This window comes from Hylobates moloch, unplaced genomic scaffold (genome assembly GCF_009828535.3).
Source record: "Hylobates moloch isolate HMO894 unplaced genomic scaffold, HMol_V3 SCAFFOLD_2, whole genome shotgun sequence".
Lineage (NCBI taxonomy): Eukaryota > Metazoa > Chordata > Mammalia > Primates > Hylobatidae > Hylobates > Hylobates moloch.
Window position 1 is genome coordinate 63,378,299 of NW_026652277.1, and position 27,829 is coordinate 63,406,127.

General features: G+C 40.7%; 2 protein-coding genes and 1 long non-coding RNA gene across 14 annotated transcripts in view; 2 read left to right on the forward strand and 1 right to left on the reverse strand.

Moving 5' to 3' along the window:
• Nucleotides 1-101: 101 nt before the first annotated feature.
• On the reverse strand, nucleotides 102-27,786 carry SGCB (sarcoglycan beta). 6 transcript variants are annotated; one of them, XM_058434134.1, is made up of 6 exons: nucleotides 27,779-27,786; nucleotides 9,116-9,325; nucleotides 5,514-5,699; nucleotides 4,553-4,744; nucleotides 4,099-4,230; nucleotides 102-328 (listed from the first exon to the last, which is right to left on the reverse strand). In XM_058434134.1, the coding sequence occupies exons 2-6, from the start codon at nucleotides 9,293-9,295 to the stop codon at nucleotides 125-127; spliced, it is 894 nt and encodes a 297-aa protein (XP_058290117.1). In that variant the 5' UTR covers nucleotides 9,296-9,325; nucleotides 27,779-27,786; the 3' UTR covers nucleotides 102-124. The 6 variants fall into 6 exon arrangements, with proteins under 6 accessions (XP_058290117.1, XP_058290114.1, XP_058290109.1 ...); XM_058434131.1 differs by lacking the exon at nucleotides 27,779-27,786 and adding an exon at nucleotides 26,579-26,757; XM_058434126.1 differs by lacking the exon at nucleotides 27,779-27,786 and adding an exon at nucleotides 24,852-24,899.
• On the forward strand, nucleotides 20,457-22,330 carry LOC131382389 (uncharacterized). The gene is made up of 3 exons (XR_009211831.1): nucleotides 20,457-20,556; nucleotides 21,545-21,649; nucleotides 22,201-22,330. It is a non-coding gene; the product is annotated as an uncharacterized LOC131382389 (long non-coding RNA).
• Nucleotides 26,803-27,829, forward strand: part of SPATA18 (spermatogenesis associated 18) — a 43,380-nt gene continuing 42,353 nt past the window's right edge. For 3 of the 7 annotated variants that reach the window (XR_009211821.1, XM_058434100.1, XM_058434109.1), the window contains exon 1: nucleotides 26,946-27,290. Coding sequence is in view for 4 of the 7 variants with exons in the window: in XM_058434100.1 (XP_058290083.1) it covers nucleotides 27,204-27,290 (87 nt within the window). In the remaining 3 variants the exon portion in view is untranslated. Of the gene's footprint in view, nucleotides 27,291-27,829 lie in introns of all 7 variants that reach the window. The other 4 variants (XM_032150932.2, XM_032150940.2, XM_058434116.1 and 1 more) reach the window with 3 other exon arrangements.

Genomic DNA, 27,829 nt, shown 5'->3' on the forward strand with positions numbered 1-27,829 from the left:
AACAGATACGGCAGTGCTCTGCCATTAAAATAATTATGAGTTATCACAAACTCTGTAAAAACAATGATTTGCATGCATAAAAAAGTCAAGTCAAGATATAAACATGTTGACCTCCGGGGTTCTTTTAATGAGTGTTTCCACAGGGGTTGTCTGAGATTTGGCAGCCCATGTTCTGGCTGGTTACTTGCACCTTGAAGAGCATCCCATCAGCACACATGCAGAGCTTGTAGCGTACCCAGTCACCATTACCCAACTGGTCTCCACTGGAGGAACTGGGTAGGCGGGTGGTGCTGACCATCACAGATCCATTTAGGATGATACTGTTTTCCTATTAGGAGAATAGTAATATGATTTATTTACCTCCATGAGTGGGTACAGAACAAAGTCAGCAAACAAAACTTACTGAAATATCAACAAGAAAAGCAAGCAGTAAGAAAGAGTAAAGTCACAAACAAAACAGCAACAGCAATAATAAAAAACAAAATACCAGGATTCAACGAGTGACTTCTTCGCTTCATATATCCATAACGTATGTAAATAAATCTGCAACATAATTTCTCTATTATTAGTTAAAATTACATCAGAATTCCTAAGTGCATAATAAAATTGATGTTGATAAAGTTTCAGATCATTTTCATTTGTAAGTCCTAAGAGAACTATAACAAAGGTACTGATTGATAAGTTTGTGATCATGGGTACAAAAAGACTTTTCCTGGCCGGGCGTGGTGGCTCATACCTGTAAACCCAGCACTTTGGGAGGCCGAAGTGGTGGATCACGAGGTCAGGAGATCAAGACCATCCTGGCTAACACAGTGAAACCTCGTCTCCACTAAAAATACAAAAACTTAGCTGGCGGGCGCCTGTAGTCCCAGCTACTCGGGAGGCTGAGGCAGGAGAATGGCGTGAACCCGGGAGGCGGAGCTTGCAGTGAGACGAGATAGCGCCACTGCACTCCAGCCTGGGCGACTGAGCGAGACACTGTCTCAAAAAAAAAAAAAAAAAAAAGGCTTTTCCTCCTAGAGGGAATTAATTTTAATTTCCAATGTTTTTGCAACACTGCAAATGAAGATTCAAACCATATAATTTGACGACCAGGCACTCTAGTCTGGAGGTTCGTCACCCCCACTGTTCCAGAAACATTCTGTTATTGTAGTTCCTTAAAATCCTTCTTTTTAGGGACTCTTAGGCCTCTCTTGCTTTCTCCCTTTCCTCCTTTCTTCTTTTCATTCACTCAACAAATAATTACTGAGTGCCTGCTATATGCCAGACACTATTCTGGGTGCTGGGGAATACAACAGTAAGTAAAACAGGCAAAGCCCAAGTTTTTATTGAGTTGATGTTTTAATGGGGTAGGGGGAGACACTAAAAATAATGAACAGTAAAACACATAAGACATCAGGTGGGATAAATGCTATGAGGAGAAATAAAGCAGGATAAGTAGAGAGAGAGTGAGCAGGTGGGGACTGAGTTTTACACAGGGTGCCCAGGAAGGACCACCTGTGGTTTGATAAGGTCACGTTCCAACACAAACTAGAGGAAGTGAGGGAGGAAGCTGTCTAGGTAACTGGGGAAGGGTACTCCAAGCAGAGGTAACAGTGTCTGCAAAGGCCCCGAGGTGAAGATGTGCCTGGATTCCAGGGACAGCTATGCGGCCAGTGTGGAAGAAGCACGGAGGTCGAGGGGAACAACTGGTATGAGATGAGTCAAAGAAATAACTGAGGATCAGACATGTAGGCAGGGAATAGACTTTAGATTTTATTCCAAATTATACGGGAAGCATGTGGAGGATTCTGAATATGGAAATGACTTGATCTTTTTAAAATGGCCACTCTGGCTGTTGGGTAGAAAACAGACTATGGGAGTGAATATTTGGAAGTAAGAAGATCAGCCAGGAGGCTGTTCCAACCATCCAGGCAGGAAATGATGGCAGTTTACACCAGGGTGGTGATGGCGGAGGTGGCGAGAAACAGCCAGACTCTGTACCTTCTGAAGGTAGAGCCAGAAGGCTTTGCTATGAACTGATGGGTGTCATTTAATGGTACAGGAATACTGAAAGAAATGCATGCTTGTGGGGATGGAGAATCTAACTTTTCAACTGTTACATTTGAGATGCCTATCAGATATCAAAATGGATAATGTAAGTAGGCAGCTAGACATGTGACTCTTAGTTCAGAGGAGAGGTTAAAGCACAATTCCAAATTTGGGAGGCATCAGCTTATAGAGGGTATTTAAAGCAAAGAGAGAAAATTGGTTATAAATAATGGAGATAGCTAACTGATTATGCAGTGGTAGTACATGGAATAGACAGCAATTTTTAAGTGACTAGTTTTCCAATTTGTTCCAATGCTGCCATCTTGTGGTCATTTAATTTTACTTTCTTTAAATTGTTTTTTTTTGTTGTGTTTTTTTTTTTTTTTTTGAGACGGAGTTTTGCTCTGTCTCCCAGGCCGGAGTGCAGTGGCGCGATCTGGGCTCACTGCAATCTCTGCCTCCTGGTTTCAAGCGATTCCTGCCTCAGCCTCCCGGGTAGCTGGGATTACAGGCGCCCGCCACCAGGCCCAGGTAATTTTTGTATTTTTAGTAGAGACGGGGTTTCGCCATGTTGGCCAGGCTGGTCTCGAATTCCTGACCTCGTGATCCACCCGCCTTGGCTTCCTAAAGTGTTGGGATTACAGGCGTAAGCCATGGCGCCTGGCCTAACTTGTTTCTTTAAAAGCTTTTTCAAAAAAGCAGTTTAATTGATAAAATTATTTCTAATGATTGACTTATACACTTTAGAACTAACCACTGATATTAACGAAGTTATAAAGCTAATTATGTTTTTAACACTAGGTTATTTTCCTTTAACAGTGGAGAAACTGATATGTGTATATGTATATTTCAAAGTATTTAAATATTTTTCATATTAACTACAAGGTAGAATGGGACAAGAAGTGGCAGGTAGAAAAAAATAAAAGGTTTGGTAAGTTGCTAATGGTCTCTAAACGAATCTCTTGCTTCTGTGACTTTCTACTGCTGAGAACAGCAGTTGTACTGTGGCTATTCTCCAACAGTGTTCTTAGAAGAGTGGCTTCTTACACCACAATATACATACAAATTAACGCAGTAGGCAACTGAGTTTCTGGCAAGAATTACATTTTATGTCCATCTTTATTATTTAGAGATGGGATTATGTGTTCTAGGGGGAAAAACTGCTTATAAAAGTAAAACAACTACTTTTAAAAAGTATTTTTCCCAAGAACTATGAAATTGAAATTTTTTTTAATAAGAAAGAATGACAAGTCCTTACGTTTTTTTGTCATGTAATACTTGGTAAGACAAATTTAATTCGCTTTAATTAAATAGCATATTGTAGGTACCCAAAGGCATTTTGAATAAGTATACTTTGACCAGAATTGTGAGCTATTAAAAAGTTTTTGGACTTATGGCACATGAAATACCATACCTGTTAAAGTTCAGATATAATCTGTTAAGCACAAAGAAAATTCACTTTCAACAGCCACGATAAAGACAAAAACCTTTTTCCTTTACAATTAATAATAGATTAAAAATACATTTTTAATAAAAATATCTAAATGAAATAATTTTATAAATTTGCTAATTGTTTTTTTTCACATCACTGGATATGAAACTCAGGGAGGGATGTGAAAAATCTTTAATTAAAAACAACAACTCCAAGGCATGAATATTTACTTTGATCTTCCAGAATTCTCTTTTAGAAGGTTTTTTTTTGTTTTTGCCTTCTAAAACAATACAAGTGATCATTATACAAAAAAAAGAAAAAGAGAAAGAAACAGAAAATACAGGTAGTGGAAATAAAAATGAAACAAATAGTCTGTTATCTTGCTATCCATAGCTAAATATTGTTGACATTCTGGCATACGCTGCCAGGTTTTCATAAACATACACATGTTCTGAAAAATAAAAATAATTGTATTTCACAAATTGTTTTGTGACTTTCTTTTACTTCACAATCCACTTTGAACATCTTTCCATGCCAAAAAATAGACAATTATATCATTTTCAATAATTGTATACTATTCCACATATGGATTTATGTATCCAAGAACCTAATAATTCTCTTAAAAGAATACTCACCGCCTTTAACTCCATATTACCACCCATGTGAAATTCAATGGTTTTGCCCATAATGAATACTCCTTCATTTCCACGCACAATAGCACGCCCATCAACTTTTATATTTAAATCACTAGTAGCATTGCTGGTAATCTGAAAATTTTAAAAACAAGTACTAAAAAGAGTTTCTAAATTAATGTGAGAATTGTTATCAGAGATAGAGAAATAGGAGTTTCAGTCATGAGATATGAAGGTCAAATGTTTCTATTAATGTTTTAGAGACGTGGAAATTGAGATAAAGATGACTTGATAATGATCACACAAGCTAGTTAATGACAAATCTAGAATTAATCCTTTCCAGTGTTCTGGAATATATTCTTTTATACTACTTTAAAACAGTATAAACTCTCCTCCCACTTTATAACTCTGGAGAATAACTCTCTCCCATTAGTAAAGCAAAGCCAATAAATCATACCCTTTCAGTAGATGCTTTTTGAACATTCAAACTTTTCACTCCACTTGGCAAATGAAACTCATGAGTTTCATAGTCTGTGCTGAATAAGATATTTTGAGTCCTCGGGTCAAAAAACTGCATGCCGATGTCACTTGTAATAGAAGTTTTGTTGTTTTCTACACTGAGCTTTGTTGTCCCTTGCTGAAAAACAATCTTCAAAAAAAAAAAAAAAACAGTTTATTGTGAATATATTTTTAAAGAAGACTGCAAACAAAATTCCTGAACAATATAATTTTAAAAATTACAAAAATTACAGAAATTTAAAAACCACAATAATAGACTAACTTCAAATACTTTTAACTCTGTCTCTCTGTCCTCCCTCCATCCACTTCGAAGAAGAGTCCTTTAGAATGAAGGCTTATACATTTATTTGCTTATTAGCTCTGCAAAAATGCATGAGTCATGGAGGAACATGGCCCAAGGCCTAAGATAGGCAGGTGGTGGTAAGAATACCTCCTTGAGGTTTTATTCAGTTGAAAACTATGTTTTCAACTCTTGGCATGGGATGCCACTGACTAGATTGGCATATTCTCTTCCAGAGCCCCCAAAACTACAGAGTATTCTCACCTGGGAAAGTGCTTTCTTAATGGCTTCCTCATATGGAGGAGAAAAGAGTAACCTATGTATTCGCATACTAATTACATCTGTCATAGAAAATGCTACCATTGAACAAAATCTCAAATGTTAAGAAATCATCTAATTTTAACAGATTATAAAAGCAATAGTATTATTAAATATTAATATTTATGGATGTTTTAAACTGTATTTGCTATATTCATACATTTATAGATATATTATAAATATACTAATTTTTCTAAGGGAAAATATCTCTTTCCAATAATCAACTCTAGGTTTTTGCAAAGTATTTTTCTCTAATGCCCCTCTCCTGTTCGCATTTCTTTCAGTTAATGTGACAACTTACAGGCTGGTTGTTGCCAGTGATGACCAAATTTTCATTTTGCCTTCCTCCTACTGTGCTTTTATAAAGAGGATGGATCACTCCCATGTCAGATACTTGCTTAAATCGAAGCAGGCCACTTTCATGAAACTCCATACTATCACAGCCATTTGGTCCAATGCGAATCACGGCCCAAATAACAAGTGTTATCTGAAAAAGAACACAAGTCCACTGTTGGTAGGCCGCATACATTTAATGTAATTGGAAAACAAATAGAAAATATTATCATCAAAATGTTAAAGACCTCCTAAAATGTTTAATCAGTGAGGTAAATATATCAATTAATTTTCCACTTATAAACAAAACGAATTTTATTTTTATTAAGGTATTACATGCAAATAGCATATATTTATTTCTAAATATATGTATTTCTTCTAAACATATTTCTAAAATATCTAACAAATATTTCTTCTAAACATGTTATTTCTTCATTTATCATAATTTAGGTTTTATCTATTTTCTATTTTAGCAGACGAGAAATTTAGCTCATTTATATCTCTTTTCTTTTCCAGCTCTAATCTCAAGTTTTAATTAATCCAAGGTCATTATTTTCAGTATTACAACCATGTAAATATTGTTCATCACCAAACCAAATATGTCCTATAATGGCAGTTTCTTTCCTGTACCTTGTCTCTCAGAGTTTAATACTTTGTTTTCCTTAGTTTCTTTAAAAATCTAATCTCAAATCCTCCAATATTTCTGTAAAATCTCTCAATACAATTTTCTGTAGGTATGAGCCTCTCAGATAATGTATTAGTTCTATTTTTCTCTCTCGGGAAATCTTTCTGTAACCTCTATCTTTCTGGTTTGGTCTGTGTGGGCTGGACTGGTCTGTATGGGCCCCCTGCACAGCTGTAATCATAAACTTTCCCTTACTTTCATGCTGAACTTCCTTTTCTCTTTCTGTTGTGATAGACATCCAGTTTCCTGTATCCTCATCTTTCTTTTGGTAGAGCACATCCTCCAGTGGCTTCTAAACAATGTATGAGAAGTAAAATGTTTTGGAAAGCGTGCATGGCAAAAATATGTCTTTATAATGCTTCACATTTGATTGCTAGACTGGCTAAGTATACGATTCTAGATGGAAAATTATTTTCTTTCTGAATTTTGAAAGCCATTGCTTTATTGCCTTCCAGGTCCCAGTGCTGCTTTTGGGAGGTCCTATTCCATTCTGATTTTGTATTCTTTATACACAACCTGTTTTTTTGCCCCCTCTGGAAGATATTAGAATCTTTTCTTTATTACTGGTTTTCTTAAATTTCATAATAATGGCCCTGTTGTGTCTTTTTACGCATTACGCTGGACCGAGTATGGTAGTTTTCAATCTGTTCTAGGAAATTTTCTTGATTTATGTATTTGATCATTTCCCCCCCAGTGTTTTCTGTGCTCTTTCTGAAACTCCTATTAATAGCATGTTAGAGCTCCTGAGTTGATTAATTTTGTTGAAATTTCTGGAAAAGTTTTTTTTATCTTCTAATATCTTCTATCTGTCTATCTATCTATCTATGTTTCTATCTATCTACCTATCCATCTACCCACCCACCCATTCACGTGTGTGTGTGTGTGTGTGTGTGTGTGTGCGCGCGCGCATGCACATATCTATGAGTTCTTAATTGTTCCTTTTAACTTTTTTTTTTTTTTGGTAGAGACAGGGTCTCACTTTATCAGGCATGAGCCACTGTGCCTGGCTTGCGCCTTTCAAATGGCATGTTATTCTTGTTTCATTGATGCAGTATGTTCTTATTGCTCTGAAAATACTGAATTCAGGGGTTTTTTTTGGTAGTTTTTCTGGCATTTTCTCTATTCCATGAGTTTCTATTTTTTCCACGATTTAGGTGTTTTCGTCTCTATCATTTTTCAATTCTTGGCACTTTCCTCAAAAGCCTATTGATTCCTGGCTCAGTATTCATACTTAGTGATGAATTCATAGAAAATTCTTTGAGGGGTAGGGCTTGTGACTGACAGGTGTCACAAGAGGGAAATTAGATGGCTTTTTCACCGGGACTTGCCAAATGACAGTATCTTCAGATCTTTCTTCTACATGCATCAGGAATCCCAGAGAAGGCTCTTCTGTCTCTTGCCTGGCTGCCAGGGAGCTGGAGGTGGAGGATGAGGAAAAGAGAGCATGGGAAAGGGAGTCTCAGGACCGAGACTTTCCTGTTTCAGTATGGAAACCCAACCCCTACCCTCCAGTATCCTCAGGCAGATAGAATCCTCTCTGGTCCAGTGTGTCCAGAGACACACTAGTTTTGTATGACATTAGGAGGGGTAGCTGTCTAACTGCTGGATGGAAGGGAGAGGAGGCCTAGGGATCTCACTGCTTCTTATACAGATTTTCAAATGACTTCTCTGTTTTCAGTTCTTGCCTCACTTCTGCTTTTCAAGGTCCCGGAACTTCTAATTCCCAAGGCTTTTTAGGGTTCTACAAGGTACTTCCACCAACATCCCCTCCCCAACAAGAAGATTCTCCTCTCTGATAAGTTATCTGCCATTGTTCCTCCTACTTTGTGTCTTCATTTATTATGGTTTAGGATTTCAGTTGCTTCCCACTTTCTTCAAAGATATTTCTGTTTCTTGACATTGTTACTTTGGAATGAGCTCTTTAGAGAAGAAGATAAAAATGTCTTTATGCTGCCATCTTGACCAGAAGTCTCCGATAAAATACATTTATAAAATAAAATCCATTCAGAATTTGTGCTCCTACTAAAAATTTATATATCTAATATGAAATATGTAGGAAGAGGTCTTTCTGATTTGAGTGAAGAATTAGAAGTGCTTTGGACATACATAAATACAAAAAGACTGCCTTGCATGCATTAGAAGTAGAAAATAACACAAAAAGAATCACTTTAAAACTGCTGCAGACTATGTTCATGATCAGTCTTAAGTATACCAGTAATCATTCCCTCTGAAAATATCTGTACATGCACATGCCAGAGAGTTTCAAATTTAACCCCCAGACAGTCACAACTTCAGATTCAAAGGATTTCTTCATTAAAAAAGCAAATATCTTTGGAAAAGGCATCCTATCAGGTCCTCAGTACTTTAGTGTGAATCAGCCTACCAGATTCTTATATCCTTTGACAACAGGGACTTAGGACTATAAAATATAATCTTTTACTGCCATCAAAGGGTTTAAAATTTTAAAATCCAGCTGAGGAGGCAACATTAAATATATGAAAAGTTAAATGAAAACAGAAAGGATTATATTTTTAAGGAGATGTGAAAGCAATAAAATCATCTTGGCAAAGTTCTCTTCTATTGAGTTGATCCTATCCTTCTTAAAAGTCTCATGGTCTACCGATTGAGCTAGCTGGGAGCCTCACAATTCTACCCTTGCTAAAAATTGAGTCCATTAAAGGGATAAACCCATGCACATTTTTTTTGTAAATGAAATTAATATATGAAAATATTAGCACACTAGATTTTTTATAAAGTATTCATTAAAATTCAATAAGAGACAAGACATGTATAGAAAAGGAGAAAATAAAGTCTATGATTTCACTATAAAGCAGATAAAAAATTCCCCATGGCAATTAAAATGAGTATTCTTACAATATACTCACAATTAAATTGATGACAGCCAGGATAAACAAGAGGATAATCACACAGATGGCTAAATTGCCCTTTCTTCCTCTCAACCCTGTTTTGTGGAGACGATCTTCATCAATCGGAATGTATCCAGCTTTAAAGTTACTGTTGTGCTCTTTATTGACATTCCTTCTCTCAACAGCCTTCTCACGCATGGACTTCTTTACAGGACCATTGGAACTTTGCTAAAAATTAAATACAACATAATAGAACAGCTATACCCTCTCGTTTTGGTGCCTTTATCTATTAGGTGCAAATTCATACCTATAGCAAGCTGAATTGGTTACTGTCACATTTTCCATGAATAAACTGCAAGTCACATTGAGTTGCAGTTCTAAGTAAGGGCATAACTATGCTTAGAAGGAGATTATAGAAGAAACTTCAAGGTCACTATCTGATATTTTTCCTCTCTGCTTTCAACAGTCCCACTGTCAAAGCATACAGCTTGTGATCAAAAATATTTGGGGCCAGGCGTGGTGGCTCACGCCTGTAATCCCAGGACTTTGGGAGGCTGACATGGGTGGATCACGAGGTCAGGAGTTCAAGACCAGCCTGGCCAAGATGGTGAAACCCCGTCTCTACTAAAAACACAAAAAAATTAGCTGGGCATGGTGGCACGCACCTGTAATCCCAGCTACTCCGGAGGCTGAGGCAGAGAATTGCTTAAACTGGAGGGGCGGAGGTTGCAGTGAGCCAAGATCGCGCCACTGCACTCCAGCCTGGGCGACAGAGCGAGACTCCGCCTCAAAAAAAAAAAAAAAAAAAAAAAAGTGAATGGTTGCATTTGTACTGAACTGAACATTACAGACCTTTTTCTTGTCATTATTCCCTAAACAATACAGTGAAACAACTGTTTACATAGTGTTTACATTGTGTTCAGTGTTGTAAGTAATCTGCAGATGGATTTAAAGTATACAGGAGGATGTGCAGAGGTTACATGCAAAAACTACACCACTTCATGTAAGGGACTTGAGCATCAATGGATTTGGCTATCCTTTGGGGGTCCTGAGACCAATCCCCCACAGATATTGAGGGACAACGGTATATATTTTCATTTATATGAAAATAAGACTGGAAAGGCTGACACAGTTTGTTACTTATTATTTCACTGACTAGAGCTCACATTACCCTAGATCAGTAGTTTTCAAATGCAGGGTGGGGAGTCCTGGGAGGGTTCCACAAACCCTTTGGGGGGCTGTATTTTTGAAATAACACTGAGATACTGTTTGCTGTTTTTACTCTCCTAGGCCCATGAATGTAAAAGCTACATGACCAACGTGATGGCATCATCACTCAATGGAATGTATGCTTGTATAGCCCTGTACTTTAAAAATTTCTCCGTTTTAACTTCTCCTATAGTAAATATCAATGAATATAATCCACATAAATCAAAGCTCTTTGGAATCCTCTCTTTTTTAAGAGTGTAAAGAGAACCTGAGACCAAAATGATTTGAGAACCTCTGACCTAGACTATGGTTGAATGACATTTTGGGTAATAATCTTGAATATCAAGAGCACAAAAGAAATGGGCAGAAATGGATACTGTCCTACTTATTTCTTAGAGCTCTGAGAAAATTCAGTTGTTGAATACACATGTATTAAGCACTTTATGCTTAAACACTAATTCCATAGATAGGAATACAAAAGAACTATAGGAAAGGGTCCTTATCCTCTATGTATCAACAGATATGATTTGTGTACATGTTAACATAAAATAGTTAACAATGCAATAAAGCACTCTGTAAGTTCAGATGCCAAAATCAATAGTCTAGGCAATACACGCTGCAGAGTTCAAAGGGAGGAGAGATAGGATGACCTGGAGTTGTTAGGGAAATGGGGAGAAGTAGATGGGTCAGATATGGCAAGGCTGGGAAGAGAAAGTTGGAAAAGTAGGGCCAGGTTGTGAAGGTTCTTGGACAGCAGGGTACAAATTCTAGTCTTTATGTTCTATTTAACTGGGAGTCACTGGAGGTTTTTGAGCACAAATTCAGAATGTTAAATGTGTGGGCATTTGTAGGAGAGAGAAGAAAGAGCAGTACCAGTAAGTAGGCTGCTGGGGATGTTGTAGTAATGGAGGATTGAGGTAAGAGGACCCAAACTAAAGTGGTATGAAAAAGGAGAGATTAAGAAGATACTTTAAGAAAAGACTTAACTGAATTTGTAGTCAGGTTCCAAAAAAGAACCTCAGGCTTCTGACAGCCCTAACAGATGGGCAACTTAAAAGTGTTAGTCAAAGTTTAAATATAGGTCTACATAAAAGAGAGAAAGGACAAAATTCATCCCTCCTGAGATGTAGTCTTTACTCTTCTCTGCCAAACCATGCACATTACTGTCTTCATCTTGATGCATTTAACATTTAATGAATAGTTACTGTAAGCCAGGTGCTCCAAGCTACCAGGATGAACATAGTGTCCACCCTTAAGGAGCTTAATTACAGGCCAGTCAGGTAAACAGACAAGGTCACTAACAGTTCACGCAGCATGGCAAGTGCTGTAGTGGAGCAATGCATACAATACGGAAAGGGTACAGAAGAGGAACGCATCTCCACCTAGCATGCAAGGGCATCAGGGAAAGTTTCTAAGAAAAGCTGAAGGTTGAGTTAACTCTTGAAGGATGGACAGGAGTTAACCAGGCAAAAGAGCTGACAAAGTCATTCTAGGCAGAGGAAGAAGCATGGAGACTTTGAGAGGCAACCATCTCTGGGAGAACTAATTTTGGTCACTTTATGTGGATGGTGAGAAGGATAGGTGTAGGGATGAAGCAAGAAATACAGTGAGAGATGTGCTTAGGGGCCAGTAAGCAACATAAATACCATGACAAGAACAATGGACTTTATCCTGAAGGCAAAGGGGAACTACTGAAGAGTTAAAATAGGTTTCCTATATAATCAGATTTGCATTGTAGCAAAATCACTCCAAAAAGAGATGAACTGGAACTGAAGAGCCTAGAGATGAAGATATCAACAGCAGGTTTCTCTAAGAGTCCCAATGAGGTACTGACTGAGGTTTGACTTTGAAGCTGAAGTCTGGGGAAAGGTGTTAAGAGGTAGAACTGTCAGGATCTCGTGATTGTTTGGATATGAGTGTGGCACAAAGGGGTCGAAGATGATTCCCAAATAGGACTGGCTATATAATTTGTGGGGCCCAGGCGGAAACGAAAATGTGGGGCTCACTGTTTAAATCTCAAGCCCAGGACACCAGAACATTAAACCAAGTGCAGGTCCTTCTCAGCTCCCTTAAACTGGCCTTGGTCCTAAGTTTCTGGCTAGGTTAAACAAGTGAATGGATGGTTGTAGCCTTTTTAATAGCAAGTACGACAGAGTCCAGTTTTGAACATTTTTGAGTTTGAGATGCCTATGGAAAATTCAGTTAAGTTCAGGGCTGGAGACGTAATGCGTAAATTTGGAGACTGAGTAATGGATCAGACTGCCCCACTTATGTGTAAAGCAAAAACAGAACCAGATGGAAAAAGAATCATCTGAAACAGAAGCTGATAACTTAGGCGGGAAATGAGGAAAGCCAAGGCACAATTTAAATCCCAACAACTCCAAGAAGTTTTGTCTCCTTTCAGTTTCACTCATTTCTCTACGTTTTATTTTACTGTTACAAATCTGCAGCCTGCCTATTGTCTTTAGCTGATTTTTCTGCATGTATTTGGCTGTATGACTTTAAGCTCCTTGAAGGCAGATTTTACGTATTTTATCTTCAGAATGAGCCCTCCAGTGACATGTATCTAATAGGTCTCTAAAAGGTTAATTATCTAAGAAAATCGTTCCAAAGGTCAAAACTTGACTCATTTTTTTCAACAATGTTTTAGAATGAGACTTTTTCAAGATAAACTACTATAATTGTTCAAAGGAAAAGTAAGTTAGGTAAGGGGGAAAGTTACTGACAATTATTTGTATTATAATAAATCACCCTGGCGATTACGTGTATGTATATATTAATACACACACACATATGCATGTACATGTATGCATACGTATAACTAGATTTTGGGGGGATGAGTAACCTTTTAAACCACTCTAAGTTACAAGTTTACAATGCAGGTCAGGAAATCTTGGATAAATCATTTTTAAAAGTGAACAGGAGATAGTTTTAGACTGGTGACTAAATCTTCAAAAACCAAAGCGGGAGGGGAAATCTGGGATGTCTGCATATTGGAGATGGTAGAAACAAAAAAAAAGATGACAAGCTGACACCCGGGCAACAGGCAACAGCTGACCCGTTTCTTGGCAAGTGTAAGGGGAGCCTTCTCCCTGGGGCTGTGGTTATTTTTATCCAAATCTCTGCTGGCGGCTGAACGGGGTACGTCCCTGGCACGTCCCAGCGCAGGCTTCCAGGCTGGCTCGACCGCCTCCCAGGCTCTCTGGACGGAGACCCCTCCTCACCCCCTCCGAGGGTCAGCCAGGCCAGGCCGGGCCCAGGCCGAGGCCGCCCCTGGCTCCTGGTCCCCAGCTTGTGCCAGCATCCTCGGCGTGGGACAGCTCCTCCCGCCCCGCCCCGATCGGCCCCGCCGAACCCAGACCCTACGGCCCGCGCGCCCCGCACCCCCGGCCAGCGCTCCCGAGGGTCTAGCCGGCAGGACCCGGCCTCCCCCGCTCTTCCAGCCCGCGGCCGCGGCGGTGCTCACAGACCTGCTCAGCAGCCGCCGCCGCCGCCGCCGCCGCCATCTTCCCGCGCCCGCCGCCGCCGCGCTCCCAGCCCGGCCGTGCCCGCCCCTCCGCGACCGCACCCCGCGCGCCTGCGCTTGCGCCCTGGCGGGGACTAGGGGGACCCGCTGCTCACACCCTCCCCTCCCCAGCCCGCATCTCTGACGACCCGTATCCCAGCCCTGCGCGCTCAGGCTCTGCCGTGGCCCCTGCACCTAGGACCGTGGCCTGGGGCTCGTTGTATTGCACAGAGGCCAGAAGGGGCCTATGGGGATTCCGCGCCACCTCGGGCCGCCTGCAGATTCCTCAGAAAGGACACCCTCAAAAACCGAGGACGCTTCTCCCCTCCCCCTTTGTTCCCCATCGCTGAAAGGTCGGTGCCATCCCGAGCTGTGACGCTCTCTTTGTGTCTCGGACCAAGGTCTCCTTGGCTAAGGTGGGAGGGGCCGATATCGAGACCACAAGTGGACACGGACTGGCGTGGTGACTGCGTGGGCAGAAGTGAACAAGTGGTAACTTAGGTGGCTGGATTCTTGAAGACTGAGAGTCCTCAAGGAGGACGTTGAATCCTTCGGGCTGCTTGACTTTGGAGGCCTATGAAGTCTGATGTTTTTATCCTGCGATACCGGGGATGGATTTTTCATTTGGTGTTGGAGATAGTGTTACCATGTATATCCTTGGGAACCTAATTGAACGGACATTTACTGAACACCGGGAAGCCACTCAAATGTACGAGTTACTTGAGTAGACATTCATTGTTCCCTGTTGTAGATATAATCCGATAATTATTTTAGCTGAAAAAAAAATGCAGTGAAGTCAATAGCAACTGTTCCTCATGTAGCTGAATCACTTCTAATAAGCACCTTTGGGCCCTAGTACTGTCCAATTCAGTAGGAGTCAGTATCAAGCTGGTCATCAGTCTCTCTGCATTTCTTTTTTCCCAAGTGCTGGAACCACTTGACTCATATCTCTAGACTCACTTCTCTCTGAGTCTGTGGGACAAACATGCATTTTAGGCAGGAAAATTCTAAGTTAAAGCCCAATGATGCAGGAGTCAGCAGTAAGGCTCTGTGTTAATATTCTCCCTGTGGTCTCATTGATCAGTTTGCACAACTGGGCCTTTAACTGATTCTGAGTTCCTATCTTCTAGTTCTTAATTCCTAAGCTTTGCATTTTTCTCTCTGCTGGGAAAGTTCTTCCTTCGCACGCACACTCTTATTCATCCTTCAAGAATCTATTCAAACGTCATATTTTCTCTAAAGGCTTCAGAGGCTCCCACAGATCTGTTCCTTAACTCTGTGCCTAGTCTTTTCTAGCACTTCAGATTGCATTATATTTTTATCTTGTCTACCTGCTGATTTCATTCAAAAGATGGTGTGTTCTATCTGGAAGGTAGGTGTCTTACTCATCGTTTAATCTCCAATGTCTAGCACAGTAATTAAACTTAATAGATATCTTAGAAATCTGCCCAGTATCCCAATTTCTAAGCCCTGACTTGATTTTGCCAACCTCCCTCCCACTTAGGTGGTGAGATACCTGGTAGCCAATTTTCCTGAAACCAAATGCACCTTTGGCTGTCTGAATATCACCTTCTCTTGGATTCTTTCCTCATCGCTGATGTCCATCTCTGACAGGACATCCCACTATTCTTAATGCCAATTTCTATTCTCTTTTAAAGAGATCGAATTCACTCACATGACCACACTTTAACGTGGGTTATTTTCAAATGTACTATCGTCAGCTTTTTTTCCCCTGAAATAATGACATTTAAAGTCAACTCTGTGCCTGGCAATACCTCTTTTACAAATGAAGAAATCAAGGCTTGTAGAGGTTAAATGGCTGACCATCTTTTCAACTCCTAAAGAGCCAGTATTGAATCTAGGTCCATCTGACTAGTCTTTGCTCTTTCTGCCATACATCACAGCCTTTAATTTTGCTCTTTCTTTTGACTGTTGCATGATATTAGCATTTGGAAGCACAAAACAGAGGTCCCCAGGGCTGGAGTATGAGTCAGATTATGAAGGCACTTATACCTTTGTTCACTTTGCAGTGGTTTGAATAGTGCCCTGCAAAAAGGCATATCCAAGTCCTAACCTCCAGTATCTGTGAATGTGGTGTTACTTTGTAACAGATTCTTTGCAGATTGTTATAGAATGAATGTTTGTGTCTCCTCTGAATATTTCACATGTGGAAATCTTAGCCCCCAGTGTGATGATATTAGGAGGTAGGGCCTTTAGAAGCTGACTTAGTCCATTTTGTGCTTCTATAACAGACCATCTGAGAGTGAGTAATTTATAAAGCACAAATATTTATTTTCTCACAGTCCTGGAGGCTGAGAAGTCCAAGCAGGTTCAGTTGTCTGATGAGGATCTGGTCTCTGTTTCCAGGATGTTACCTTGAACACCTTGTCATCCTGAGGGGAGGAATGCCAAGCCCCCATGACCTAAACAGCTCTCAAAAGGCAACACCTCCCAATGCTGTTGCATTGGAGATTAAATTTCCAAACGTGAATTTTTGGGGACACATTCACATCATAGAAGGAAGTGATAGGTGATTAGCTGTCACGATTCATAATTAGTTCTCTTGAACAGGATTAGTGCCTTTATAAAATAGATCCAAGAGAATTGGTTTGTTCCTTCCACCATGTGAGGACACAGTGACATCTATGAATCAGGAAATAGGCCTTCAGCAGACACAATCTCTAAGCATGTTGATCTTGGACGTCCCAACCTCCAAAACTGTGAGAAATAAAGCTCTGTTGTTTATAAGCCACCTAGTCCATATTCTGTTATAGCAGCCCAAATGGACTAAGACAGATGTTATTAAGGATCTTGAGATCAATCTCAATTTAGGATGAGCCCTTATCCTTATAAGAGGACAGGATGGCAACATACACAAAGATGATATGAACATAGAAGCAGAGATTGGAGTGATCACTCTACTAGGCAAGGAATACCAATAATTGCCAACCGCTACCAGAAGCTAAGAAAGAGGGATGGAGCAGATATACCCTTAGAGCCTCCAGAAGGCTCTGATTTCTTACTTCTAACCTATGGAACTGTAAGACAACAAATTTCTGTTGTTTAAAGCCACCAAGTTTGTGTGTTACAAATACACACTTCAAGTTCAACACATGAAAAATTTGAACTCAAAACCTTTCTTCCCAATCTGGTCCTCCTATGTTCCCTTAGTGAATGATATCACCATCTAGTCAGACATCTCAAAGTAGTTCTATACTATTTCTAGAATGATCTTAATAAAATACAAATCTGATCATGTCACTCCTCACCCTCAAGCTTACCATACTCCAATACCTTTCATGATAAAATTTAAGTTCCTTATATTAGTACGTAAGGTCCTTCACCAAAAGGTTAGAACCTTTTGGTCCTTCTGTCCCTTTTTAGCCTTGTTTCCTGCCTGTCCCACAAACACATCCAGCGTGACTACAGAGGAGTCAGCGAATCAGAGACAAAGTAATCTATCCCTTTATCCATGCGCAATATTTGCAGCCCCCATCTACTTGCCCGAACTCATCAAGTTCTTAATGGCTCTGTTCCTTTGCATATGTGGCTCTTTCTCCTTTTAATCTAGCTTCTCTACTTGTCCACTAAAACTGAGATCTCAAGGGATATCTTTTTGAAAAGCCTTTCTTAAACCTTCTCCCAATCATACATTTCTGATTTGTGTGCACCTCTCTGTGATCCCCAAGCATGCTGCTGTTGTCACATCACACTACACTGAAAGTTATTTATTTGTCCATCTGTTTTACTTATCTGTGATTTCATGCCTCTCCAGATTCTTCCCATTTTTCAGAATCAACCTCAGTCCTACCTCCTCCTGACAATCACAGCCAGTCCTTATTGCTCTTTCCTTTTAACTATTATTGCACTAATTTGCTGTAACACCCATTTGATACTTAGTGCAGTATCTTGTTACTTTACTTTTCATGCATATACAGTTTGCTTCTGATTAGACTGAGTTCCTTACAAAGCAGAGGTAATGTGTTATTATTTTCCACATTGCTGTAAGTCCTGAACACATTAAGAACCAAGTATATATAATACATACTTAATAACTCTGATGAATATTAATTTTTTCTATTGAGTAAAAAATATTACTAGCATCTAAGTATCTCTGACATTGGTATCTAATGCTCATTATACCATACCCCAGAGAAGGCCACTAGACTAACCCTCATCTCTGTGTCTTCTAAGTGCTTCAAGGGTCCAGTTCTGCCCCTTCCATACTTAACCTCTGTGACCTCCAATGTGATATAAAAGAGACCCAATCGTACGGTTTTTCAGTTTACAGCCCTTTGCTGCCTCCCCACTGCCTATGAAATAAAGATCAATTCCTTTAGCCTAATATATAAGACCCATCATAGTTGAAACCAGGACTATCTTTGCAGTCTTGTCACTGATTCCCTGACTACTCTGTAGTCACACTGGACTACTATTTGTCATTTTCTGCCCCTCCATTCAATTTCATGCCTCTTTGCTATGATTCTTCCTGTTTCAAGTTGCTCTTCTCTTCCTGGTGAACGTCTTTGCATCCTTCCAAAACAGGGTCTAAACATCACCTTTCTATGACTTTCCCTGATCCTTTTTCAGAAGATGGGAAAGGAGGCAAAGGAGGAGTCATTGTTTCCGCAGAACGTTTATCTACTCTAACTGATCACATTGAACTATGGTTGCTTTTCTCTCTCTTGAATAGATTATGAGATTCTAGGGAACAGAGACTGAGCTTAATCCTGCCCATGCTTAAGGCAGATGGTTGTGTCACACTAGAAATCCAGTAAATGTTTATTAAAAGTGCCGAAAAGGATCTATTTCAACATCACACATCCTAGGGACTATCTTGTGCTATCCCATATCCCTCTCCTGATGTGCTTAAGGACATCTTGCAAGGTAGACCGTACCCACTGTGTCTCTGCAATAGCTTGGTATGTCCTGAGCTTATTCCTCTGGGGATTTTCACAGAACCATGACCTTGCCATTGCATTTAGCTAGCAGAGCTGAAAAGATGGAGGGTGAGGACGCCTTCTTTTCTGAAAAACCTATGATGGAAACCTGGGTTGCGATAGGAAAAATATTTTGCCGCTCTCCAAAATCACACTACATCTACCCTGGGTTTTTTCTCCTTCTAATCTGTATTTGTTGCAAATGTTCTATAGTTTATTTAGGTGCTAAGGTGATACACTTGTGATATATTTAAAATTTCCTCTTGTTTTTATAGTTTAATCAATAGTGCACATGAAATAATTGTACAAAAAATTTCTGAACTGCTGCTCTGAGTGGGTAGTGCCCCTTGGTTTGACACAGGAAACAGCATTCTTGCTTCTGTCAGTGGGGGAACCTGCCTCCCGCTCAGTTCCCAATAAATTCATTTGTTCTCCAATGGGTGTTTTTTAGAAAATATTTTCCCTTAATGTGGCAGAGAAAAGGACAAAACGGAACTCCTGAAAGGAGAACACAGAACACTCAGGTTAGAAAACACTTAAGCGGACAAAGAAGTGTTTTGCTACCTACAAGAACAAAGTGCCTCTGAGCACAAAGGGCCTAAGCAATACCTTGGATAAACATTGCATTTAAAGGCAACTTTATGCAAGTGGATCAGCAAAGACTAAAAGATTTTCTTCAAATAGTAATACAGGCCCTGATCCAAAGACACAAGATCCAAACACAGATAGCAGAAGGACAAGAATACTGTGGCTCAGCCAGGAAAGGATGAGGAGTGCTTAAAAGAGCATCCAAGCCAAACACAGGTTGTTCTTATCAGCCCCCTGGCTAAGGGTTAGCAACTGTCCTTAGTGAGGAAGACTTGAAATTAAGATGAAAATCCTACTGTGTAATATAATCCCCTGTAATTTATTGCATATATTTACGTTTGGTGTACTGTGAACTAAATATACATAGCTCTCACTTCAGCTCTCACTTCAGGCAGTGGATTCAGCTCATCTTTTGTTGGCTTCTTAAAATACCCAATTAAAAATCTTTCAAGCTGACTGATACAGGCAAAAATCCAGGGTAGAAAAAATTAAAATCTATTCCAAGGCCGGGCACAGTGGCTCACGCCTGTAATCCCAGCACTTTGGGAGGCTGAGGTGGGTGTATCACCTGAGGTCATGAGTTTGAGACCAGCCTGACCAACATGGAGAAACCCCATTTCTACTAAAAATATAAAATTAGCCGGGCGTGGTGGTGCATGCCTGTAATCCCAGCTACTCGGGAGGCTGAGGCAGGAGAATCACTTGAACCCGAGAGGTGGAGGTTGAGGTGAGCCAAGATGATGCCATTGCACCCCAGCCTGGGTGACAAGAGTGAAACCCCATCTCAAAAACGAACAACAACCCTATTCCATCTAGATTCTTGACACATTACCCTTTCTAGAACAAATCACTCCTGGTTAGGTAGTAGAATTATGACACCATAAGAACAACCAATTGGCTGTTAAAATTGCCTTCTATTTCAGTGGATTATGACATCAGATACAAAGTAGCCAATCACATCCTTTCCTTTCCAATCTGTTTCCTTTTCCTTCCTCCCTTCCTCCTCCTGGCCCCCAACTCGTTTCTTCTTTCTTATGTGCCAGTTGCTGTGATGAGGATATGAAGCTAAATAAGCCTCTCTCCTTTTCTTCATGATGCTCAAAAGCTTAGATTGGAAGCAAATAAATATAATATAGCATGATAATTGCAAGAATATTAACATGTCCAAAAGTTAGCGAAAGCATAAAGAAGAAAGTGATGAGCTCTGAGGGGTTGAGGTAATTAGGAAAAGTTTATCATTTTAAGCTGGGTTTAAATTTGTTAAAAGTGCAACTATAGAGAACTTCCTTGACTGGAGGTTAGAAATAGTAGTTATTCTAGCAAGCTGGCAGAATAAATTTTACTTAAAAAGGGTGCCCAACTTTTGGTGATTGGCTAATGCGCTCAAAATCAATGCTTGACCTAAAGTAAACTGTGAACCAAAAATTGAAACAAAGATCAAGATTTGCTCAATCTTGAACCTAATCAGTGTGGTAAAACAGTATTAAAGACTGTCAGAACTGCAGGGGATCTGGGAGCTCATCTATTCCATATTAGTCATTTTATAGATGAAAAAAAAGTCTCCGAGTGATTAAAGATTTATATAAAGTCATAAGAATTCACTAATTGGCAGAGTGTGAGATAAAGCAACAGTGTTCATGTTTTGCATTTGCTGTTCTTTCAACTTCTCCCAAAATTGCTTAATTGGTAATGTCCTAAAATAATCAAATTAGGACAAAATTTGAGCATCAGAATATTCCCCAAAGAGAATCATTACTTATCTGGTATTTTCTGTCATATGTGAAAAAAACGAGGCTTACCAACTTCTATTTATTTACTGATTTGAGACAGTGTCTCCTCGCTCTGTCACCCAAGACAGAGTGCAGTGGCGCCATCTTGGCTTACTGCAACCTCCGCCTCCTGGGTTCAAGTGATTCTCATGCCTCAGCCTCCCGAGTAGCTGGGACTACAGATGTGCACCACCTAATTTTTACATTTTTAGTAGAGACAGGGTTTTGCCATGTTGGCCAGGCTGGTTTCAAACTCCTGGCCTCAAGTAATCTGCCTGTCTTGCCCTCCCAAAGTGCTGAGATTATAGGCGTGAGCCACCACTCCCGGCCAAGGCTTGTCAACTTTTAAAATAGAATCTCAGCCATATTGACTACATGCTTATAATTTAAAACACATGGACTCTTTAATCAGCAATATAAACTATTTGCACTCCAGGCTTTTGCTCTCTCTTAAATTGATTGCTATTTAGCACCCATCAAAAGCTCTGCAGAGGGGACCATCATTAAGGGCACTTACGAAGACGTCCACTTATTCCAACAGGTATGCAAGTTCTAAGCTTGTATCAAATAACATCACCTGAAAACTAAAAATGGGGTGTCAATTACTTGGCCTGCTCTTTGATGAGCTGTTCTAGCACTACTCCTTCAGCGTTGATCAAAGGTGGTTTCACAAAACAATAATATCAAGATTTTTTCTACAAATTTTTTAAAAGCTGTATTAAGAAATCTTTCATCTAGGTTGTCCAATACTCTTTGGAAATGAGCAAGCACATTTTAGATTGGTACCAATAAAATGTGTTTTCATTGAAAGAGCTAGTATGTGTACTTCAAACATCAATCATTATCATAAAACTCATTTTCCTTTCTGCTTTGGCTTCCACTAAGCCCAGAAAGAAATATAAAATGAGGCTCTTAGTACATGGGCATACATTTTAGGCATATTTGCTTTTTCCTCTAAAAAATATTACTAATCTGACAGTATTTTCAAATGTCTTACTATAAGCCATCTCAGATACTTTTTTGGAAGTACTAGGGTAGGGAGGGTAAATAACGAATAAACATGTGAAACATTTCCTTTATTTTGATCTTCAGAAGGAAGACCAATGCTTCTTATCATAAATACAAGTTCCTGCTATACACATCTCTTGAATTCTAGGGAAGCCAAGATGTACATGAAATGACTGCAGGCCTTAAAGGTCTTGAACCTAATTGTGGCGCTGGGGCATATGCAGAGATAAATATCACGTAGCATATGCTAAGGTGATTTCGAAGATCCACTCTATCCTAAGACACTGTAAGTCTAATTATTAAATGAGCAATAAGGACATTTAGTCAAAGTGTGTTCTGTTTTGAGGGAGCTGCTTAAATATTGGTATTTTAGTCAACATTTTTCTTTCTGAGGGTTGTAAAATTTGGAGGTAACTGTATTAGTCCATTTTCATGCTGTTGATAAAGACATACCCAAGACTAGGCATTTAAAAAAGAAAGAGGTTTAATAGACTTACAGTTCCACATGGCTGGGGATGCCTCACAATCCTGGCAGAAGGCAAGGAGAAGCAAGTCACATCTTACATGGATGGCAGCAGGCAGAGAGAGCTTATGCAGGAAAACTCTCCTTTTTTAAAAACCACCAGATCTTGGGAGACTTACTCACTATCAGGAGAACAGCATGAGAAAGACCTGCCTCCATGGTTCAATTACCTCCCACCAGGTCCCTCCCACAACACGTGGAAATTCAAGATGAGATTTAGGTGGGAACACAGCCAAACCATATCATTCTGCCCCTGACACCTCCCAAATCTCATGTTCTCACATTTCAAAAGCAATCATGCCTTCCCAACGGTCCCCCAAAGTCTTAACTCATTTCAGCATTAACTCAAAAGTCCACAGTCCAAAGTCCAAAGTCTCATCCTAGAGAAGGCAAGTCCCTTCCACCTATGAGCCTTTAAAATCAAAAGCAAGTTACACGTTGTGCACATGTACCCTAGAACTTAAAGTATAATAAAAATAAAAAATAAAAAATAAAATCAAAAGCAAGTTAGTTACTTCCTAGATACAATGGGGGTACAGGCATTGGGTAAATACAGCCATTCCAAATGGGAGAAATTGGCCAAAACAAAGGGGCTACAGGCCCCATGCAAGTCTGAAATCCAGGGGATAGTCAAATTTTTTTATTTTTTTAACTTTTTTTTTGTGTGTGTGTGTGACAGAGTCTTGCTCTGTCACCCAGGCTGGAATGCAGTGGTGTGATCTCAGCTCACTGCAACCTCCATCTCCCAGGTTCAAGTGATTCTCCTGCCTCAGCCTCCCGAGTAGCTGGGATTACAGGCACCCACCACCACGCTCAAGTAGAGACAGGGTTTTACATGTTGGCCAGGCTGGTTTCGAACTCCTGACCTCAGGTGACCCACCCGCCTCGGCCTCCCAAAGTGCTGGGATTACAGGCATGTGTTACCACACCTGGCCAGTCAAATCTGAAAGCTCCAAAATGATCTCCTTTGAGCCCAGGTCTCACATCCAGGTCATGCTGATGCAAGAGGTGGGTTCCCATGGTCTTGGGCAGCTCTGCCCCTGTGGCTTTGCAGGGTACAGCCTCCCTCTGGGCTGCCTTTACAAGCCAGTGTTGAGTGCCTGTGGCTTTTGCAGGCACACAGTACAAGCTTTCTGTGGATATACCATTCTAGGGTCTGGAGGACAGAGGCTTCTCACAGCTCCACTAGGCAGCACCCCAGTAGGGACTCCTTGTGGGGGTTCACACCTCACATTAACCTTCTGCACTGCCCTAGCAGAGGTTCTCCATGATGGCACACACCTGCAGCAAACTTTTGCCTGGGCATCTAGGTGTTTCCATACATCTTCTGAAATCTAGGCAGAGGTTCCCAAACCTCAACTCTTGACTTCTGTGTACTTGCAGGCTCAATACCACATGAAAGCTCCCAAGGCTTGAGGCTTGCACTCTCTGAAGCCATGGCGAGAGCTCTACATTGGCCCCTTTCAGCCATGGCTGGAGTGGCTGGGACACAGGGCATCAAGTCCTTAGGCTGCCCTGGAGACCTGCCCTGGAGACATGCCCTGGAGATATTTTCCCCATTGTCTTGGGGATTAACATTTGGCTCCTTGTTACTTATGCAAATTTCTGTAGCCCTCTTGAATTTCTCCTCTGAAAATGGGATTTTCTTTTCTATTGCATTGTCAGGCTGCAAATTTTCTGAACTTTTATGTTCTGCTTCCCTTTCAAAATGGAATGCCTTTAACAGCACCCAAGTCACCTCTTGAATGCTTTGCTACTTAGAAATTTCTTCTGCCAGATAATCTAAATCATCTCTCTCAAGTTCAAAGTTCCACAAATCTCTAGGTCAGGGGCAAAATGCTGCCAGTCTCTTTGCTAAAACGTAAAAAGAGTCACCTTTGCTCTAGTTCCCAACAAGTTCCTCATTTCCATCCACCTCAGCCTGGATTTCATTGTCTATATCATTATCAGCATTTTGGTCAAAGCCATTTGACAAGACTCTAGGGAGTTCGAAACTTTCCTACATTTTCCTGTCTTCTTCGGAGTCCTCCAAACTGTTCCAACTTCTGCCTGTTACTCAGTTCCAAAAAGTTACTCAGTTCCGAAAATGCTTCCACATTTTTGGATATATTTTCAGTGGCGCCCCAATCCCCGTAAGAATTTACTGTATTAGTTGGTTTACAAGCTGCTGAGACTGGGCAATTTACAAAAGAAAAAGGTTTAATGTACTTACAGTTCCACATGGCTGGGGAGGCCTCACAATCATGGTGGGAGGCAAGGAGGAGCAAGTCACATCTTATACGGGTGGCAGTGGCAGCGAGCTTGTGCAGGGAAAATTCCCTTTTTCAAAACCACCAGATCCTGTGAGACTTACTCACTATCACGAGAATAGTACGGGAAAGACCTGACTCCATGATTCAATTACCTCTCACTGGACCCCTCCCACAACATGTAGGAATCCAAGATGAGATTTTGGCAAAGACTCAGCCAAACCATATTAGTAACTGTTTCGGGTAACTTTTTTCTGAATAAGTTTTCATAGAAACAATTCATGTTCATGGTAGAAACTTGAAAAAATCAAAAAAATATAAAAGAGCAATTAAAATAACCCACCGTTATACCTTGGGTTCACATTGTGTAATTTAACACAGTATATACAATTTAATGTTCTGCCTTTTTCGTTATAGTGAAAATTTCTAGATAGTATATATTCTACAACAACAAGATTTTTATTGTGCAACATTTCATTGAATTATTTGCTCAACCACTACCCTATTGTTGGAGGTTTAGATTGTTTACAACTAGTTTTCTTTATTAAATATAAACTAAAACTAATCTACATTCCTAATAATAGCAAATGTAGGTCAGTATTAGTTTATATTTAATAAACAGCAATTACTAGAGCAATTGCTACTGCATATGCCAAGCATTGTACTAAATACTTGAATTATCTTACTAAGTTTCATAATAATCCTATGAGAGAATTATTTTCCTTTTACAGATGATGAAACCAAGGATTACAGGCTAATTAAGGTGCTCAGAGCAAGGAAAAATCCTTTACCTCTAATTTATCTGACATAAATGTTCCAATATGCTTTTTTATTAATAAGTAAATGGGACTGTTCGAAGATTCCAAATGCCTGTAGAAATATGTAATTATTAGGTCCAAATTGAGAAATTTGAAGTTTTTCTCAATTCATTTTATATATATATATACACACATATATATGAAGTTGTTTAATGAATATTTAGTTGTTTTGTTGAGTGAGTATTTTTAACATTAGAAATTATTATTCTACTCCAATCAAATAACATGTTATACCCCTATAGTCTTTATTTTGTGGTCTACAGAAAATAGTAGGAACACAGGCTCCAAAACTGAGCCTTTCATTTTCATTAGCAGATAGTAAAGCCACTGTAATCAAGAGAAATAAAAAATGAGAGGTGGTGAAAATTCTTGATTTTACAATACTTGAATATATGCAGTGTTCACAGGTTTTCAAGTACCTACAGAGATGAAACTAAGTTAAACTAGCTAGCTAACCAGCTGAGGCTCTGCTCCCTACCGCTGTTTTAATGAATGGATAGGAATGATTTACAATCAGCACATTTTTTGATGCTATGTAAAAGAGCTTGCTTCGAAAGCGCTTAAAGATGGTCGAAATGGTTTCCTAAGTAGTTGAACCTATTTCTGTAGCAGAATACACACTTTTGAAATAGTGCCAAACTAGATCAAGAAAGTCCCAATTAGAGAATTCAGAATTAAATGAAGCTTTAGAGTGCTCAATGAGTCTTAAAAAAAAATACTTAAATATATACTGCCAAATCTTATCCAAACCTGAGGGATTAACTTTAATTTGTGAACATCCTGGAGCTAAACTCTATTGACTTGCGTACCCACCCAGTGGGTCAAGGAACAAAGCAAAAGCTAGAAGTAGGAAGTACTGAAGTTTTACTTACAAGTTTCATACAGGTAAACCCAAGGCGCTACAAATGAAGAATTAAAGGAATGAAAGGCGAAAGAATAAAGGGGCCAAAGAGGTGATCTCCTGAGAGCCTAGCCCCAAACTTCTATAGAGACTTAACTTCTGCTTTTCTGGACACGAGTGGGCACCCAGAACCCCGAACCGGGAGGAATGCTCTAGACGCCCTGCTGCCCTCCAGCCCGCGCGGCGGCGCGTCTCAGTCCACCCCTGGGGCGCGCGGCTGTCACCCAGGGCGGGGCGGCGCGGGCGTTGCCACGACGCGGGCCGCGCGCGTCCCTGGCAGCCAACCACTCCACGTCAAGGTTTGTTTAATAATCGCCAGAGTATTTATGGCCGGGCTCAGGCGGCTGCTGGGGAGCCAGGAGACCTCGCGGGGCGGCGGATGAGGCGCGGCGGCTGCGGCCCAGGGCACCTACCCCCCGGCTTCCCGAACCCGGCCAGGTCCGACCCGAGGGGGAGGATGGAAACACCTGCTGCCCTCTGAGCCGCCCAGAAGAGAACACCCTTCCCGCCATATCACCCCACGGTCCTGCGGAGGCCACCGCCTGGTCCCCCCAAGTCTCCATCACGCAGCGCGGGGCCGAACGGAATAGTGAGCGATGGCGGAAAACCTGAAAAGACTGGTCTCAAACGAAGCTTTACGAACGTTGCAGGAAAAACTAGACTTCTGGCTGAAGGAGTACAACGTGAGTCTGGGTGAAAAACCCCCGGGGCTCGCCCTCCCTTAGGTTCCAGCACAGCCCTCGTCGGGGATTTCTTAGGGCTGGAGTTGGTGGCCACTTTGCAAAGCCTCCGCGGTTGTGATTCCTAACCAGGATTTCAGCTTTCGACCGGGATCTCTGGGGAAGGAAGGACGTGTGTACGTGCCCTTGTCTCCGAGCTTCGGGTGGCGGCGCGCGAGTGGCGCGGCCTGCGGAGCGCAGCACTCGACTGCGGAGACTGGAGAGTGCTTCCAATCAGTGGTAACTAAGGACGCCGGCGACCTAGCAATAGGGAAGCCCTGCGGTCCGCGGCTGGTCTGGGCATGCCGGCAACTCTTTGTCCCATCCCCCTTGCCAGCGCAATCCACACTGCCCGCTTCCCCAATCCCGAATTATTTTTTACTACAACCCTCTCCTGCCCAGGGTTTGTATCAGAATGGATTTGTATAAACACACACCCAGGAGTTATTTACCCAGAAATCAGCGAAACGGACACTTGTTAACGTTGCGGGTTTCACTTGCGT

Excerpts from the sequence above, each read along its gene's own strand:
- SGCB (XM_032150921.2), bottom strand. The coding sequence starts at position 13,812 with ATGGCGGCGGCGGCGGCGGCGGCGGCTGCTGAGCAG. Across the intron at positions 5,700-9,115 it reads TGGCTGTCATCAATTTAATT|ATAACACTTGTTATTTGGGC; the intron begins GTGAGTATATTG and ends GTTCTTTTTCAG. Across the intron at positions 4,745-5,513 it reads TCACTGGCAACAACCAGCCT|ATTGTTTTTCAGCAAGGGAC; the intron begins GTAAGTTGTCAC and ends TTTTTTTTGAAG.